This window comes from Scyliorhinus torazame, chromosome 18 (assembly GCF_047496885.1).
Source record: "Scyliorhinus torazame isolate Kashiwa2021f chromosome 18, sScyTor2.1, whole genome shotgun sequence".
NCBI classification, from domain to species: Eukaryota; Metazoa; Chordata; class Chondrichthyes; order Carcharhiniformes; family Scyliorhinidae; genus Scyliorhinus; species Scyliorhinus torazame.
In genome coordinates, this window is record NC_092724.1 from 67565089 (window position 1) to 67581005 (window position 15917).

Genomic DNA, 15917 nt, shown 5'->3' on the forward strand with positions numbered 1-15917 from the left:
AAAGGCCTATACTTAGCTTCGGAATTGGCCCACCAGGTATGGGGAACAAACGGCCTTTCGTTCAGGTCCTAAGTCTACAGGATTCAAAAGCTGGTATGGACTTGTAGCTAGGAGCGCCTATCTCGTAGCGAGCGTTGACTGGAGACTTACTTGGTTGATGTGGCCGCTTAGACAGGTCACTCTCACGGGTTGATTCAAGTTGCTGAGTGACCCTGCCAAAGAAGGACGATTTGAACTTGGGGGCTTTACTTCATAGTCCCCAGGGGCTTCCCGCCCTTCAGGGCGGACCCCGTACCTGGTTCCAAATGATTGGACTGCGTTCCGATCATTTGGATCGATTTCTCCAATACCGGAGTTGTTCCCTGATCGCTGGGCGGTCCCTAAATGTCAGTTGGCCTTCCTTTGTCTTGGCTCCTGCTGGCGCCGAGGAGTCTGGCTTGGCTTTATTCACCTTAACTGTTGCAATTGTGCCTTGGAATTGCTCATTGCTATGCAGATGGCTGCTGGGCTCAGTGCTGTCTGTTTTTTTTTTACAGGTTTCAATACACATGATTTCTATACTTGCTAGTTTTTGCCTGTGTTGGCTGAATTTCCCTTCAATCTTTGCGGTTCTCCATTTTAAGTCGGGAAGTGGCCAACTCAGCTGGCTACACTCTCTCGTGATCCCTAACGCGAAGCGTGAAGGATCACATAACTGCGTTGTCTTCATTCCCTGACCCGGTGAGCACTCTTCCATGGCCTCTACACTGACCATAACTATGCAATGAAAAGTTTTAACTAACATTCTAAGTGGTGCTATGTCAAAACAGGGACGTGCATTACAACATTTTTTTTTTTTTTTTTTTTTTTTTTTTTTTTAAAACGGTACCTCTAACTGTCCTCAATAAACTACACTCACTAAACATTCAGTCATTGAGACATGGATAGAGCAGGGACAGGAATGGATGTTGCAGATTCCGGGGTTTAGGTGTTTTAGTAAGCTCAGAGAAGGAGGCAAAAGAGGGGGAGGTGTGGCGCTGCTAGTCAAGAGCAGTATTACGGTGGCGGAGAGGATGCTAGATGGGGACTCTTCTTCCGAGGTAGTATGGGCTGAAGTTAGAAACAGGAAAGGAGAGGTCACCCTGTTGGGAGTTTTTTATAGGCCTCCTAATAGTTCTAGGGATGTAGAGGAAAGGATGGCGAAGATGATTCTGGATAAGAGCGAAAGTAACAGGGTAGTTATTATGGGAGACTTTAACTTTCCAAATATTGACTGGAAAAGATATAGTTTGAGTACAATAGATGGGTCGTTTTTTGTACAGTGTGTGCAGGAGGGTTTCCTGAAACAATATGTTGACAGGCCAACAAGAGGCGAGGCCACGTTGGATTTGGTTTTGGGTAATGAACCAGGCCAGGTGTTGGATTTGGAGGTAGGAGAGCACTTTGGGGACAGTGACCACAATTCGGTGACGTTTACGTTAATGATGGAAAGGGATAAGTATACACCGCAGGGCAAGAGTTATAGCTGGGGGAAGGGCAATTATGATGCCATTAGGCGTGACTTGGGGGGGATAAGGTGGAGAAGTAGGCTGCAAGTGTTGGGCACACTGGATAAGTGGGGCTTGTTCAAGGATCAGCTACTGCGTGTTCTTGATAAGTATGTACCGGTCAGACAGGGAGGAAGGCGTCGAGCGAGGGAACCGTGGTTTACCAAGGAAGTGGAATCTCTTGTTAAGAGGAAGAAGGAGGCCTATGTGAAGATGAGGTGTGAAGTTTCGGTTGGGGCGATGGATAGTTACAAGGTAGCGAGGAAGGATGTAAAGAGAGAGCTAAGACGAGCAAGGAGGGGACATGAGAAGTATTTGGCAGGAAGGATCAAGGAAAACCCAAAAGCTTTCTATAGGTATGTCAGGAATAAGCGAATGACTAGGGAAAGAGTAGGACCAGTCAAGGACAGGGATGAGAAATTGTGTGTGGAGTCTGAAGAGATAGGCGAGATACTAAATGAATATTTTTCGTCAGTATTCACTCAGGAAAAAGATAATGTTGTGGAGGAGAATGCTGAGCCCCAGGCTAATAGAATAGATGGCATTGAGGTACGTAGGGAAGAGGTGTTGGCAATTCTGGACAGGCTGAAAATAGATAAGTCCCCGGGACCTGATGGGATTTATCCTAGGATTCTCTGGGAGGCCAGGGAAGAGATTGCTGGACCTTTGGCTTTGATTTTTATGTCATCATTGGCTACAGGAATAGTGCCAGAGGACTGGAGGACAGCAAATGTGGTACCTTTGTTCAAAAAGGGGAGCAGAGACAACCCCGGCAACTATAGAACGGTGAGCCTCACGTCTGTAGTGGGTAAAGTCTTGGAGGGGATTATAAGAGACAAGATTTATAATCATCTAGATAGGAATAATATGATCAGGGATAGTCAGCATGGCTTTGTGAAGGGTAGGTCATGCCTCACAAACCTTATCGAGTTCTTTGAGAAGGTGACTGAACAGGTAGACGAGGGTAGAGCAGTTGATGTGGTGTATATGGATTTCAGCAAAGCGTTTGATAAGGTTCCCCACGGTAGGCTATTGCAAAAAATACGGAGGCTGGGGATTGAGGGTGATTTAGAGATGTGGATCAGAAATTGGCTAGCTGAAAGAAGACAGAGGGTGGTGGTTGATGGGAAATGTTCAGAATGGAGTACAGTCACAAGTGGAGTACCACAAGGATCTGTTCTGGGGCCGTTGCTGTTTGTCATTTTTATCAATGACCTAGAGGAAGGCGCAGAAGGGTGGGTGAGTAAATTTGCAGACGATACTAAAGTCGGTGGTGTTGTCGATAGTGTGGAAGGATGTAGCAGGTTACAGAGGGATATAGATAAGCTGCAGAGCTGGGCTGAGAGGTGGCAAATGGAGTTTAATGTAGAGAAGTGTGGCTTTTGTTTCGGTGCAACATCGTGGGCCGAAGGGCCTGTACTGCGCTGTATTGTTCTATGTTCTATATTAACTTCCTAAACAATACAAAATAATAGCAGCATTTACATTTTTCCTGACTTGGCAGTCAAGCACAGGGGTGGACAATATTTCCATTTCTTTATTTACAGAAGAACGCAAACGAATGTCTTTATTATAGATCGAGGGCTTCGGGGTCCTGGGGATAACTGAACATAGGGGATCTTATTCTGTATACCGGGGTGCGAGCGCGGTAGGCTCTCCTTCTCCATTTCCTCATGCGGATAGTCTGCACGATGCTGCAGAGTATCGCCAACACTAATAGGGATTCGACTACGTAGGAAAGGGAGTACCACGTTATGAGCTTATCACACCATGATGGTGTGGTGTTGCCTGTTACTGGGCTCTGGGTGCTATGGGGAAGTGAATCATTAACGGGTGGGGGTGTTGGGGTCAGGGGGTTCGCGTTCGCGCGCAACCGAATACACAATATAATGGTGGTGATCAACACGGAGGATGTCCTCATTGTTCTTCTTCTTTCTCTTTTTGTCTCTTCCTTTCTTTTCCGTTTCGTCTCTTTTCCTGGAGCTTCTGGGGTCCTATGGATCAAGCATAGTGTCTGTTACTATCTTGGTTACTATCTCGTGGGTTAGTATGTCTGCCCTTTAATGCCAATTCTCCCTTTACAATTTGTCACCATGTGTGACTCCCTCATTAAAACATTTTTTTTTATTAAAACCGAATATTCAGGACAAGACACACTTAAAAATACTGTAACAGTGCGAGCCGTCTCGCAGGCTGTGCGATTTACCATCCAAATGTTTGAGGATGTAAATAAAATAGGGATGGCAACCTAAGGGTTGCCGGAAAACAAACAAAACTTTTTGAACCAAAAGTGCCGAAATGAGGCGCGTATGGGCCGCGACGGGCAAGAATTGGATGGAATCCCCGGGTAGGACGGCGACCAATGCCGTATGTGCTCTACCCGAGTGTAGCTGACCAGAGGGGGGTCCTCAGGCAGGGCGGAGACCAATGCCGTTCCTCCACTGCCTGAGCAACCGACAAGAACGGGCAAAAATGTAGTCATCGCGGGGGGGTTGCCGTAAAGGTTCTACCTTCGAACCAGAAGAGCAGTTATGTACGGGGGCTGGCAAACTCTCAGCGGTTTCTGCCGATGAGCGTGCTGGCAAGTTTTCATAGGTTTCCGCCGACTAATAAGGCATGGGGCCATGGAAAACATTTCCGATCATACATACAACACATAACAATAACAGTAACAAACAACATTAAACAACATGCTGCAGGTTCCATCAGAAAGGACATCGTAAATCACATTTGGACTGGGGTGTAACTAGCATAAGGAGGCAGTGTAGTGTGGCCAAAGATGAGAGGAAGGAGGAGTGAAACAAAAATGAAGTGGCCTTGCTGAGGTGTCCCAGCCAGAAGTGGTGGGTAAGCGCTCACAGTTTGCATGGGGCAGCTGGGACTTTGTAGCTGCTGTGGGTGGTGTTCTCTTTCATATCTGGGGGCGAGTCTAGCTGGTGGTGGGGGTCTCCTGCAATCTCGGGCAAAGTGTCCTGGCTGCCCACAGTTGTAACATGACCCCTGGGGCACATAAGGTGGTGCAGGCTCTCTGGTGCATTGTTCCCTTGGGTATGGTTCCCTGGGTGGGGGGTCGGGGCTGTTGGTGTCGTTGCTGGTTCGGGGGCATTGGTGGGCTGATTGCGTTGCTGTTTCAGGGAGGCGTGACATTCTCGTGCGTAATGTCCTAATTGTCCGCAATTGTAACATTCTTGAGCTTTGGGCTGGGGTTGGCTGTTCCTTTCCTCATTTACCCATGCGGGGTTCTGGTGTGCTTTAACTGTGTGGATATCTGCCTCTGCCTGCTGTTCTTCGGGTTTCCTAACTGCGGGTTTGTTTTGTACAGACTGCTCCCAGGCGCGGGACAATCTTTTTAAAACCCATTTCTCATTGTGGTCTTCCTCCGAGGGGTCATAATTCGTACAGGCTTTTTGTCCTGCCTGTGGCATGGGAGATAAGGGTGCGGGTCCATTTGGCCATACCGTCTTGGGACAAATGGGCGCGGTCTAGATTTCCAAAAACTGCTGTGAAATGAATCCACAGGCATCCAGCAAACGCTGTGGGGTGTTCTGTCTTTTTCTGCCTGCACTTATTCAGGCCTTCTATGGGGTCACCTCTGTTGTAACCGATCGCGTCTAGGATCGCTGCGTGCAGTTCTGTAAGGATGCCTCCTCCTACATTCTGTGGGTCGGGAAGGGCTGCTACGACCGAAGGGTCTAAACTCAAAACTGTGAGCTTCACTTGCTCACGCTCGTCCAGGCCGTACATGGTCGCCTGCTGCTTTACTCTCGCAAAGAAGTGGTGGGGGTCTGAGGTGGGGAGGAACGGTAAGATTTTCTCGCACGCGTCCCGTAATTGGGTCACGGTTAAGGGGGTGGTATAAAGAAATTCTGTATCTCCGTCCGATGTGACTGTGCGGTGGGTGGTTACTGGATTCATTGGTGCCTGATCTATCTGCTCTGTGGGGGGTTGGGGCGCTTTTCTCTTCTGGGGCTTTCCTTGCGCACATGTTCCCTGAACATATCTATGTGCGGTCTCAATTAATTCTTCCCAATCCGGGCCGTCTTCTGTATCTAACTGGGGTCCAAAGGTGCTCTGGAATCCATTCTGAACTGAAAGCAAAGACTGCAGTTCTGCAATCTGCTTCCTGCACTTTGCGTGATCTAGTGAGCTTTGTCTCTGCTCCGTGGTGGTAGCATGGAGTGCTCGTAATGCTGCTTTCAGGTCGCTACACTGCCTTTGCAATGCCTCTACCTGTTTCTCTGTTTCCTCTCTTACCAGGACTGCACGTTGCGTGTCCTGATAGGCCTTTTCGTACTGTGTCTGGAAGCTGCTTAGGTGCGCCAGACAAGACTGGTGTGCCCACTTGGCATCATCCACCTCTCAGTTCGTTGCTGCCAACTTCCTTCTCACCTCTCTGTTCTCTTTCTCAACCTCACTTACATCGACCTTGCTCATTCGATGTACTCCTTCTATCTCTTTACGGAGCATACGAACGACCTCCTCTGTGCCTCGCAATTGTGCCAAACAGGACACGATTGCCATCGGCTTGCGAGCTTTTCCAAAGCTTTTCTTATGAATCTCTGACAGGTTCTCCCACCAAGTATGTCCTATACTCCCGGGTCCTGTTTCCTCATTGTCACAGAACTCACTCCAAAGGGGCCATCCTTTCCCTTTGAGATATTTCCTGATCTCCTCTTCCCAAACGGGACCCTGACCTACTGTGCTGCTGGTCGCTGCGACCACAAATTCTTCAGGATTCATGGGGCGTTGCATTGCCTTCTTTCCTCTCTAAATACTCTCTTAAAATTTGGAACGAGGGATACTAAGGCAGTGCTGTAATTACGGGTACGGCTTTCGTTATTTTCCGGAATACAAACTCCCGACAGTTTTCGCAACAAAAATCTATCAGTTTTACCTTATAGCCCTGTTAGTTACGCACGCATTAACACACTTCCGAATTACGAGGATTGATCAGAACTGCTTGAACACTTGTGGTTTTTCTGTTCCCAATTGGATTTCTAATTCAAATTTTGGGTTCTCCCGGAGTGGTTAAGCCACTTCTAAGTCGGGTCCCGTCAGGATGTCGCCAGTAATATGTTGCTAACTTTTGGTTGGCTCTTAATTTGTAATTTGCTCTGTTTGTTTAACCTTTGCTCTAGAGTCGCCAGATATCTTTATGATACCACCACGAGGTTCAAGTTCAAATAATGATCAATAACTCAACACACCAATTAGTAAGATTCAAATTAAAACACATTTATTATACACAGTAAATCACTACTCATGCATAAACTCTACTTTCTAGACTATTCCGATCACTAAAAGGCCTATACTTAGCTTCGGAATTGGCCCACCAAGTCAGGGGAACAAATGGCCTTTCGTTCAGGTCCTGAGTCTGCAGGATTCAAAAGCTGGTATGGACTTGTAGTTAGGAGCGCCTATCTCGTAGCGAGCGTTGACTGGAGACTTACTTGGTTGATGTGGCCGCTTAGACAGGTCACTCTCACGGGTTGGTTCATGTTGCTGAGTGACCCTGCCAAAGAAGGACGATTTGAACTTGGGGGCTTTACTTCATAGTCCCCAGGGGCTTCCCGCCCTTCGGAGTGGACCCCGTACCTGGCTCCAAATGATTGGACTACTTTCCGATCATTTGGATCGATTTCTCCAATGCTGGAGTTGTTCCCTGATCGCTGGGCGGTCCCTAAATGTCCGTTGGCCTTCCTTTGTCTTGGCTCCTGCTGGCGCTGAGGAGTCTGGCTTGGCATAATTCACCTTAACTGTTGCAATTGTGCCTTGGAATTGCTCATTACTATGCAGATGGCTGCTGGTTTCAGTGCTGTCTGTTTTTTTTTTACAGGTTTCAATACACATGATTTCTGTACTTGCTAGTTTTTGCCTGTGTTGGCTGAATTTCCCTTCAGTCTTTGCGGTTCTCCATTTTAAGTCGGGAAGTGGCCAACCCAGAATTTGTGTTGGTGAGGGGAAAATAGGGTTTCTTATGAACTTTACAGTCTGAGGCCTTTCACTGATGTGTTTACAAATTTAAGTACGGGTACTCCTGATTCCAGAGTGTACAGGATGGCAGTACCACGTCAATTAAGTTGGAAAGATTGAAATATTTATCACAACCATATGAAACTTGGTCCAATAGCAAATTTGGGAGAATCATATCGCACGAACATACCCTTTCCCTTTCATTTCTGCATCTTTAGGCTGATTGAGACAAAATAGCCTTTGGTTGTGTTCACATCATTTAGTGAACACTTTCACAATTCTTTTCTAGATTCCGGAAACTGAGCAAACTAGGCCATTAAAGCACTGAAATCCGCTGACAGTAAGAAACTAATAATTGAAAACTGGGAGTCAGATTAACCCAGGAACGCATCCAAGGTGAAAGATGAGAATGTTTACAACAAACTTGCTGCAAATTGTGGATAATGACTTAATAAGCTTGTGAGTTCCCGATACTGGTTGCATCAGGAGGAATGCCAAACAATAGCCAGGTGCTTCACCACAGAACCGGAAGAGCCCGTCTCTCAAATGTATACAGCAGTAATCCCTGGAGCAGCACCAGCAGAGATTCTGGAACAAGATCATCTTCCTTTCCCCGCGCCCCTGCCTCAAACCCTCATGGTTTGACACAATGCTTTTTTAATAAGGTGGAAGGAAATTAACAGTCACCTCTGTAAATCAGCAGTAATTGGCAAACTTGTTATTGCATTTTCAAACGGTTTCTTTTAAACTGCCCGCTGTGTGTGCTGTGAGGTTAACCTGTTGGTTGTTATAAACAGCCCCAATTGATTTCTCTCCGATTCTGATCATAAATCTAGCCAAAACACTTCAAGGCTCTAAACGCCAACCTTTTCACTTCAACTTTTATACATATTTGGGTTTATTGCATAGAGCACCGGGGTCAATGAAGAATGGCAAAAGACGAATAAAATCAGCCTCTAATTGAGCACAACAAAGTGGAGTTTAGTTTTTACTTGCTGGTATCAGACCTGCCACACCCAGAGATACAGTTCCCCAGGTAGCTGATGTGGTTACCCTGAAGTATGAAACCTTTTATGCAAAGGGCAATGCTTCGAAATTTGCAGAAAACACAGACAGGCCAAATCAAAGCATCTTAACTTTGATCTGTCAGCTCAGCAGTTTGAAAACCATATTTCACTACCTTGTAAACATCTTACTCAGGAAATCTCCCCCCCCTCCCAAAAACACTATCCTTTAAAATTAGGCTGAGGCAACTCCCTTGAAAACTCCAGTGAATGACTGAGCCAATAGTAACGAAGAGTCTTTGCGGTTCCATCACCAATCTGTTTTTTTATACCTGATCTAAGCAGGGATAGCATGAAGGAAGCTCTAAGTGGGCTCAGGGCTTGCAATTTGGGGGGCAGCGCAAGAGAAGCAAAGAGAAAAATGCAACGGCCTAGATGATTTATTACCCAATGGCCCCTCGTCGCAAAAGCGTGCACATCTGCAATGGTTTGGATGTCAGCTGTGATGTTGCCCTTATTCTGCCCGGAGGAAGGTGGTGGCATAGTGGCACTGTCACTGGACTAGTAATTCAGAGACCCAAGATAATGCTCTGGAGACCCAGGTTTGAATCGCACCACAGTAGATGTCGAAATTTGAATTCAATAGAAATCTGGGATTAAAAAGTCTAATGATGACCACAAAACATTACAGGTGGTTGTAAAAACCCATCTGGTTCACTAATATCCTTTCGGGAAGGAAATCTGCCTCCTTACCTGGTCTGGCATTTATGTGACTCTGAACCCACAAAAAAGTGATTGACTCTTAAAATGCCCTCCAAACAAGGGCAATTAGGGGTGGGCAATAAATACTGGCCGAGCCGGCAACGTCCAGATCCCATGCACGAATAAAAACACACAGCCCAGAAAGAAACAAGCTTCGGTGAGCTACCAGAAGGAGTTCACTACCGTGTTCTGAGAGAAGTTGGGGGAAGCAAGTCTGCATTATCATTAAGCTTTCATGGCCAATACCTGGATCATCATCATGCAGATTTCGAGAAGTAATGAGCTTAAATCATAGTCAACTGAGTAAGAGAACAGTTGGGTTGGGCATTACTTGTTCTCTATTTAGAATTCACATGAACCATTTAAATAGATAGAGAACAAATTTTTAAATGACGTTATGTTACAATTAACATTAACAAGAAGCAACCATTTTCAAAAGGCAAAGACAGTTTTCTGAAGAATTTTGACCTGTCAGTTTCTGATTTAGCAGTGAAAATGTTTGAAGAAGTTTCTATCTACGTTATGGGGTGCACAAATCTGATAAGATTAAATCTTTGCTGGGATCCACCTTTGCTTTGGTTAAAACAGAGTTGATCTCATGCACTCCTATGTAGGTCTGCACAGACTTTGAAATGTATTTCTTATTACATTTTCATGACTTCCAAGAAGCATAGCTGAACGAAACACCATTTCCTGTTGATACATCAGCCCCAGGGAAATAAAAAAAAGTCCTGCATATGTTTTTTTCTGTTATAAGGGGTGAAGAAGAGAGACAGACAGTTTTGGTACATCAGATAGGGAGGAGCGGTCAGGGAGGGGAGGGGGTGAGCATGGGCACTGGAGCAGGTGAGGGTGGGAGTGATGGTGGGTGCGAGAGCGAGTGCCTGAGTATTAATGAATGAGTGAAATAAAGGCAGCAAGTGATGCAGTGAGAATGAGAAGCAGAGAAAGTGTCATAAAGGAAGAGACATGCACATGAAAAATGAAATGAAAATTGCTTGTCACAAGTAGGCTTCAATGAAGTTACTGTGAAACGCCCCTAGTCGCCACATTCCGGCGCCTGTTCGGGGAGGCTGGTACGGGAATTGAACCGTGCTGCTGGCCTGCCTTGGTCTGCTTTCAAAGCCAGCAATTTAGCCCTGTGCTAAACAGCCCACATACACATACACACACACACATATAGAAGAACACAGACATAAAGAATGACAACAAAAAAACAGATGGCCTGATCTAGCTTGCTGTTATTCAGTGCTATACAGAAGATGCAAAACGTTGATTCGTTGGCCCACCTGGGGGGTGGACACGGAGCCTACACTTAACAATTCTTCCTCGGGGAATGTCTTCAACTGAGCAACATTCTTCTCACTTCCTGAGGCAATAGCACTGAGTATGAACAAAAGTCTGATTTATCTTTAGTCTTCTGGACTAAATAGTGCATCATGACCACAGCCAATTAATTGGCAACCAATTCAATGCCTTTCTTCCTAGGTTTCCTATATTATCTTCCCAGGACATTTTCAACATTTTAAATTATAATTAGTCACAATATATTTCCACCAACAACCTTTTAATTTCTAACCAATCAATACATATGAATTCAACTGTGCAAACATCTGAAAATGCCATGTATTTAAAATTCAGAAATTGCATCCATTACTGCAATATTCTTGTAGTCACAATAATACACTCTGTATCTGAAACTTCATTTACCTCAGCCATAAAATTGCTTGCAGCCTGGCCTAATCATAGAATGATATTGTAAAGGAGGAGGTCATTCAGCACATCGTGCCTGTCCTGGCTCCTTGGTGAAGCTGGCCAAACTCCTGCTGCTCTTTCCTCATAGCCCAGCAAATATTTTCTTTTCAAGTATTCAGCCAGTTCCCTAATGGGGCCTGGATTTATTGAGCATTTTCATCAAAGTATTACTGAAAATAAATTGCACATAATTCAGAACCCCAATAAACATGTCATTGTCTTTAACACTTAAACATTCATAAGAGGATGAATACTTGTTCGAGTTGCCTGTGATCCAGCACAGAGTCAGCTGTGGCACGACAGTCTTCCAAACATTACACAACCATGTCTTTGACAACAGAGATCTCCAGAAGAGGACAAAGGCTTCAGTCTACCCTCTTCCACATGGCAGCGTGGCTTGGGTCACCTACCAAAGTACCCTCTGCGCACTGGAGAATTTGCACTAGTGATATCTCTGCAGGATACTCAAAGCCAAGTGGGAAGACATGCAAGCAAATTCTAATATCCCCACTGAAGTCAATTTGTCCAGCATCACACCCACGATCATACAAAATCAGCTCGACCAGTCTGGTGATGCATTTTGGTAGATCGGATCGGGGTTTATTTATTTATTGTGTTGATGATACTCGCACGATGCTACCAGGAAGAGAATTCCATGATATTGACCCAGTGACTTTGAAGTAACATCAATATGTCCTATTCAGGAGGATGCTTAATTTGGAGCCAATAGTGCTTTAATGACATTGCTGCTTGATCGTCTCAATGGATGGAGCTGATCTTAACATAACCATGGTAAGTTATTGTATCTGTAGATTGTACACTTTCCAGGCATAGAGTGTCTGTGGTGTACAGCATCCAATAGAATGCTAATAATCATCTCCATCGATGTCTATTTTGCACATAATCATATTTGGCAATGATACATCGAGAAAAATAGCCTATCTCCGTTTCCTGGCAAAGCTGACATACAGGTTCCTGATATCCACCTACATCCCAGCACCTCACTGCCTTTAAAAATAATGGAAGAAAAATAAAAAATATCTAAGAAGGTGGATAGGGCTAAAAGCTGTCAGGATGATCATATTTTAAAATTTTCTGAAAAACAGATGTGAACACTGCCACTCATGATTCTTAATATCTCAGTTAATTCACTAATGGGAACACCAGCGCATCCCAGACTAAAACTGCTGCATAAAAAGTACTCATGCCATCTGAATTGGCGCTCGGGCTTCATTTTACTCACTCTCGTTTAGGCTGTGAGAAGGAAAGTGGTAACAGGCTTAAAATCAATGAGAGCAATTTGCTTCCTTTTTCTGCCATCACTACCTGTCAAGTTCCATCTCTTATCTGTCAAAGAATACTGCTTTGAGAGCTGTGGTGCACCAGCCAAAAACAAATCAAGCAAGCAGGTAACGATGAATGAGGACTTCTCTTTCGGAAAAATGTGTTCGATGCTTGTGTTCAATACTATAATTATAATGATAAATAATTTATTTTGTCTGCTTGCCTTCTTGTTAAACTTTTGACAACATGTAACTCAATAAACAAACCAAAAAATGCAGCAAACACTACAATACTGAAACACAGAGAATGCTCTAGAAACTCGAAGGAAAGACAAACTCCAGCTAAATGGCAAACAAGTAAAATTTCTCAAAGGCAAAGAAACAGAGGTACTGAGAACACTTGCAATGACTAATCAATGTAGAAACATGGCCGGCAACCTCAACAGGATGGCTTGCATTAGTCTATTGGTGAAGAGTACATGACCAAGCCCAAACCCATTGTTGCCTCTCCCATGTTTCCCATATGTTTGGTTCAGTTCATAGTTCACCTATAACACTACAAGTTCACTAACTTTATAAATAATTTAAACATATACAAAGAGAGAACACTGGTGCACACTGGTTCTCACACAATACGCTCAGGACTGAGAGCTGAGTAGTGATAATGTTGACACAGGTTAATAAAAATTTTAAAAAATCACATTTATCATCAACGTCTCACGTGCACCAGCTGAGTATTACAGGAGGAAATTGCACTGAAGCAGATCAGGTCAATTGCCTCAAGTAGTGCATGGTGGGGAGATGGCGGGGGTAGAGGGATGGGGGTAATGAGGAAGAAATGTTAACACCCAGCCACCAACTTAAGTATGCCTGGCAAAAGGTCTTGGTGATACATCTATCCAGGTTGAAGTTTATTTGGAAATGATTGTCACCTTGGACAGAACCAAAATAAACACTTCAATCCCAGTCTATGACAGCCTCATAACAGTCACCATATCCAGTTTAATGTTGGCGGGAATCAGTTAGCCCCTTGCCAATCTACAATTGGTCAGTTGCCAAATGATTACGGAATTACTTTCCCCATCTAAGCCCATGTCAAGAATTTTATTTTTGGAAAGGCTGCTAGTTGTTGTTATAAGGTTGGTCACTGGTTAGAAGAATTCCCCCTCCCCCACACTATGTTAGATAGAAAGCGAGGGAAGGGCAAGAGATATTGAAGAGATCAGTGTTATAATGCAGAAATGGCTAGCATGATTTTCAAAAGAATGGCAAGAGAAGCTGGTGAGGTGTCCAGTTGTAGGCTTTAGTAAAATGATCATACTAGCACAGATTGGGAGAGGGGACAGGGGGAGGGGGTTGATTGTGGACAGAGAGTTGATTGTGGACAGAGAGTATCACTGATCTCAACTTACAGAGCTGAAGTCTGCAAAACCCAAGGAAGAGTCTTTAGAAGTTTTACTTGAGTAAGTAGGCGTGAAGGGATCTTTACCGCTGAATGGGTCACCGAACCCCATTTTACTTTGAAACGGGTCACCATCAAAAGCGCCAAAGGGCTGGAAAGGATCGTGGGACTTGACAGAGTTAGCTGAGCCAGGCCTGTTTACAGGGGTACTTTTACCTGGAAAGTTTAGAAAGAACAGAATTATTTCCCACCAGGACATAAAGACAGCCTTTAACCACTTCACTAAATGCATTAGGTTTTCATCATTTTGTTTTGGAGGGGTGTTCCTTGGTGGGTGGGTGAGGAGGGGGTGGGGGGTTCAAATTAGCTGTGGGAGACATTTTAGAATGTCACCAGAATTCGGAGAATTAGCAACTCCAAGAGCCAACACAGGCACTTTGGGTCAAATGGCCACCTCCTGGATGAAGTGTGGCACACGTACACTCTAATACACTGATACACTGCTGCAGTAGGATGTAGGTGCAAAATCCCTAATCCCAATCTCAGCTGTGTGAAGCACCAGGCAGAGAACACAAGTAAGTACACAGGTCAACCTTTCACCACAGTTTGCTTCAGCACACCGCCTGGTCACTGATTCAAAGTAGCGTTGATGGAGGAATAGGAATGACCATTGCAGACTATGCAGGAAATCCAGTTGGACAGAATGCCACAAACACAGAAAACCTTATTCTTAATACAAGTCAAAGAGGGTGGGGAATTCACACTGTAAATTTGAACGTTCATCAGTGTGATCCGGGTAGCTCATTGTTGAAATGGCGGTGAAGAGATTAATCTGTCTTTTAGAAAATGGAACCACAGGAAATGTGATGTCCTTTTCGATCATACCTAGGAAAGTGCACCATTTTAACTTGCTAAATGTTACAGTTTGAATGGTGATTGCCTGGAGGCAACATTTACATTTTGCACTATGCTATTTCCAGCCAAATCTGTCAAGACAACAGCTTGAAAGGAGCAACAACTTTCTATACTTGCTTGCTAACTGGAATAGTAGAGATGCTGCTAATTTGGAAAGGTATGATCGAAAGGCAATGGCATACTTGCACCTGTAATGTAGAAGAGTATGGCCAGCCTACCCACGATTCCCTGGTTCAGTCCAGGTGTACTTTATTGCTCAAATCATTCTGCACATCACTTACCCCGAGATAACGAGAGAATGGGTTCTTTTACAGCATTTAGCACAGTTAGAGAGGGCATGGACCCTTGCAGGGTTCCACAAAAGGTAAGGAGTGCATGGATTCCTACAGGATTAAGTACAAGGTAGAGAAATCTTGGACTCTTACAGGATTAAAGACAAAAAGCAGAAGTGTGGGAACTTCTAGAATTAAAAACAGATAGTTAGGACGTAGATCCTTTTGGATTAAGACGACCTGGGTACATACAAGATTAAACAGAGAAAGCAAGACAGGTCGTGGGTTCTTGAAGATTCAATAGATTGAGGGGCAAGGAATAAACACAAGATAAAAAGGGCACGGGCTCCTACTGGGTTAAGCACTGATGGAAAAGGTATGGGTTCCTAAATGGTTTAAAAACAAGAGAAATTTGCATATTTTTAACAAATATAAAATGTACTTTGGAAATACTAATTATCAATAGGGACCAAAAGGTGTTAAGAGGGTCAATTTCCATTTCCATCTGTTTCACCATCGTCTGGGCCGGTGGTTTCCATCCTTTAAGAACATTACAATATTTTCTGGGTACACAGCACCGTGATAATTCAATCAAAGACTTGGAATCAGCGAAATCGTCCCAACTGAGTTACTGCCTGGAATCAAAATGTGAAGCATCAAAAGAATGAGAACCATAGATACCTCACTAAGACAAAGTAAGCGACAGCTCTGTTTTTTTGACAGGAAAGCAGGGGGTTTATTGAAAAAGAAAGAAAAATGGCAACGCAAAAGAATAGCATCTCAGCAATCAACATACTTTATTTAGCATGAAGGGACAGAATGTCAATGCGTGTGGTGCAAGGTGCTCATCTGAGACATATCACCCAGACCAGGTGAAATGCAGAGGCTCGGGGCTTCTCCGGTGAAGGGCAAGTATGGGAAGTGATCATGGATGATTCTTATGCATGCCTGTTCCAGTCTGTTCCAGTTCACGAGTGATCTTACCAGTGGTCTACCCATACTTCAAATGAAGCTTTGTTGAGCGT

The 15917-nt window shown here is 44.5% G+C and overlaps 1 protein-coding gene across 5 annotated transcripts in view; it reads right to left on the reverse strand.

The window, feature by feature from the left end:
* Nucleotides 1-15917, reverse strand: part of eps15l1a (epidermal growth factor receptor pathway substrate 15-like 1a) — a 607694-nt gene that overhangs the window by 42580 nt on the left and 549197 nt on the right. For 3 of the 5 annotated variants that reach the window (XM_072482837.1, XM_072482838.1, XM_072482836.1), the window contains one exon: nt 13716-13921. The exons of the other annotated variants lie outside the window; for them this stretch is intronic. In XM_072482837.1, the coding sequence (XP_072338938.1) occupies nt 13716-13921 (206 nt within the window). The remainder of the gene's footprint in view (nt 1-13715; nt 13922-15917) is intronic. 5 annotated transcript variants of the gene reach the window in all.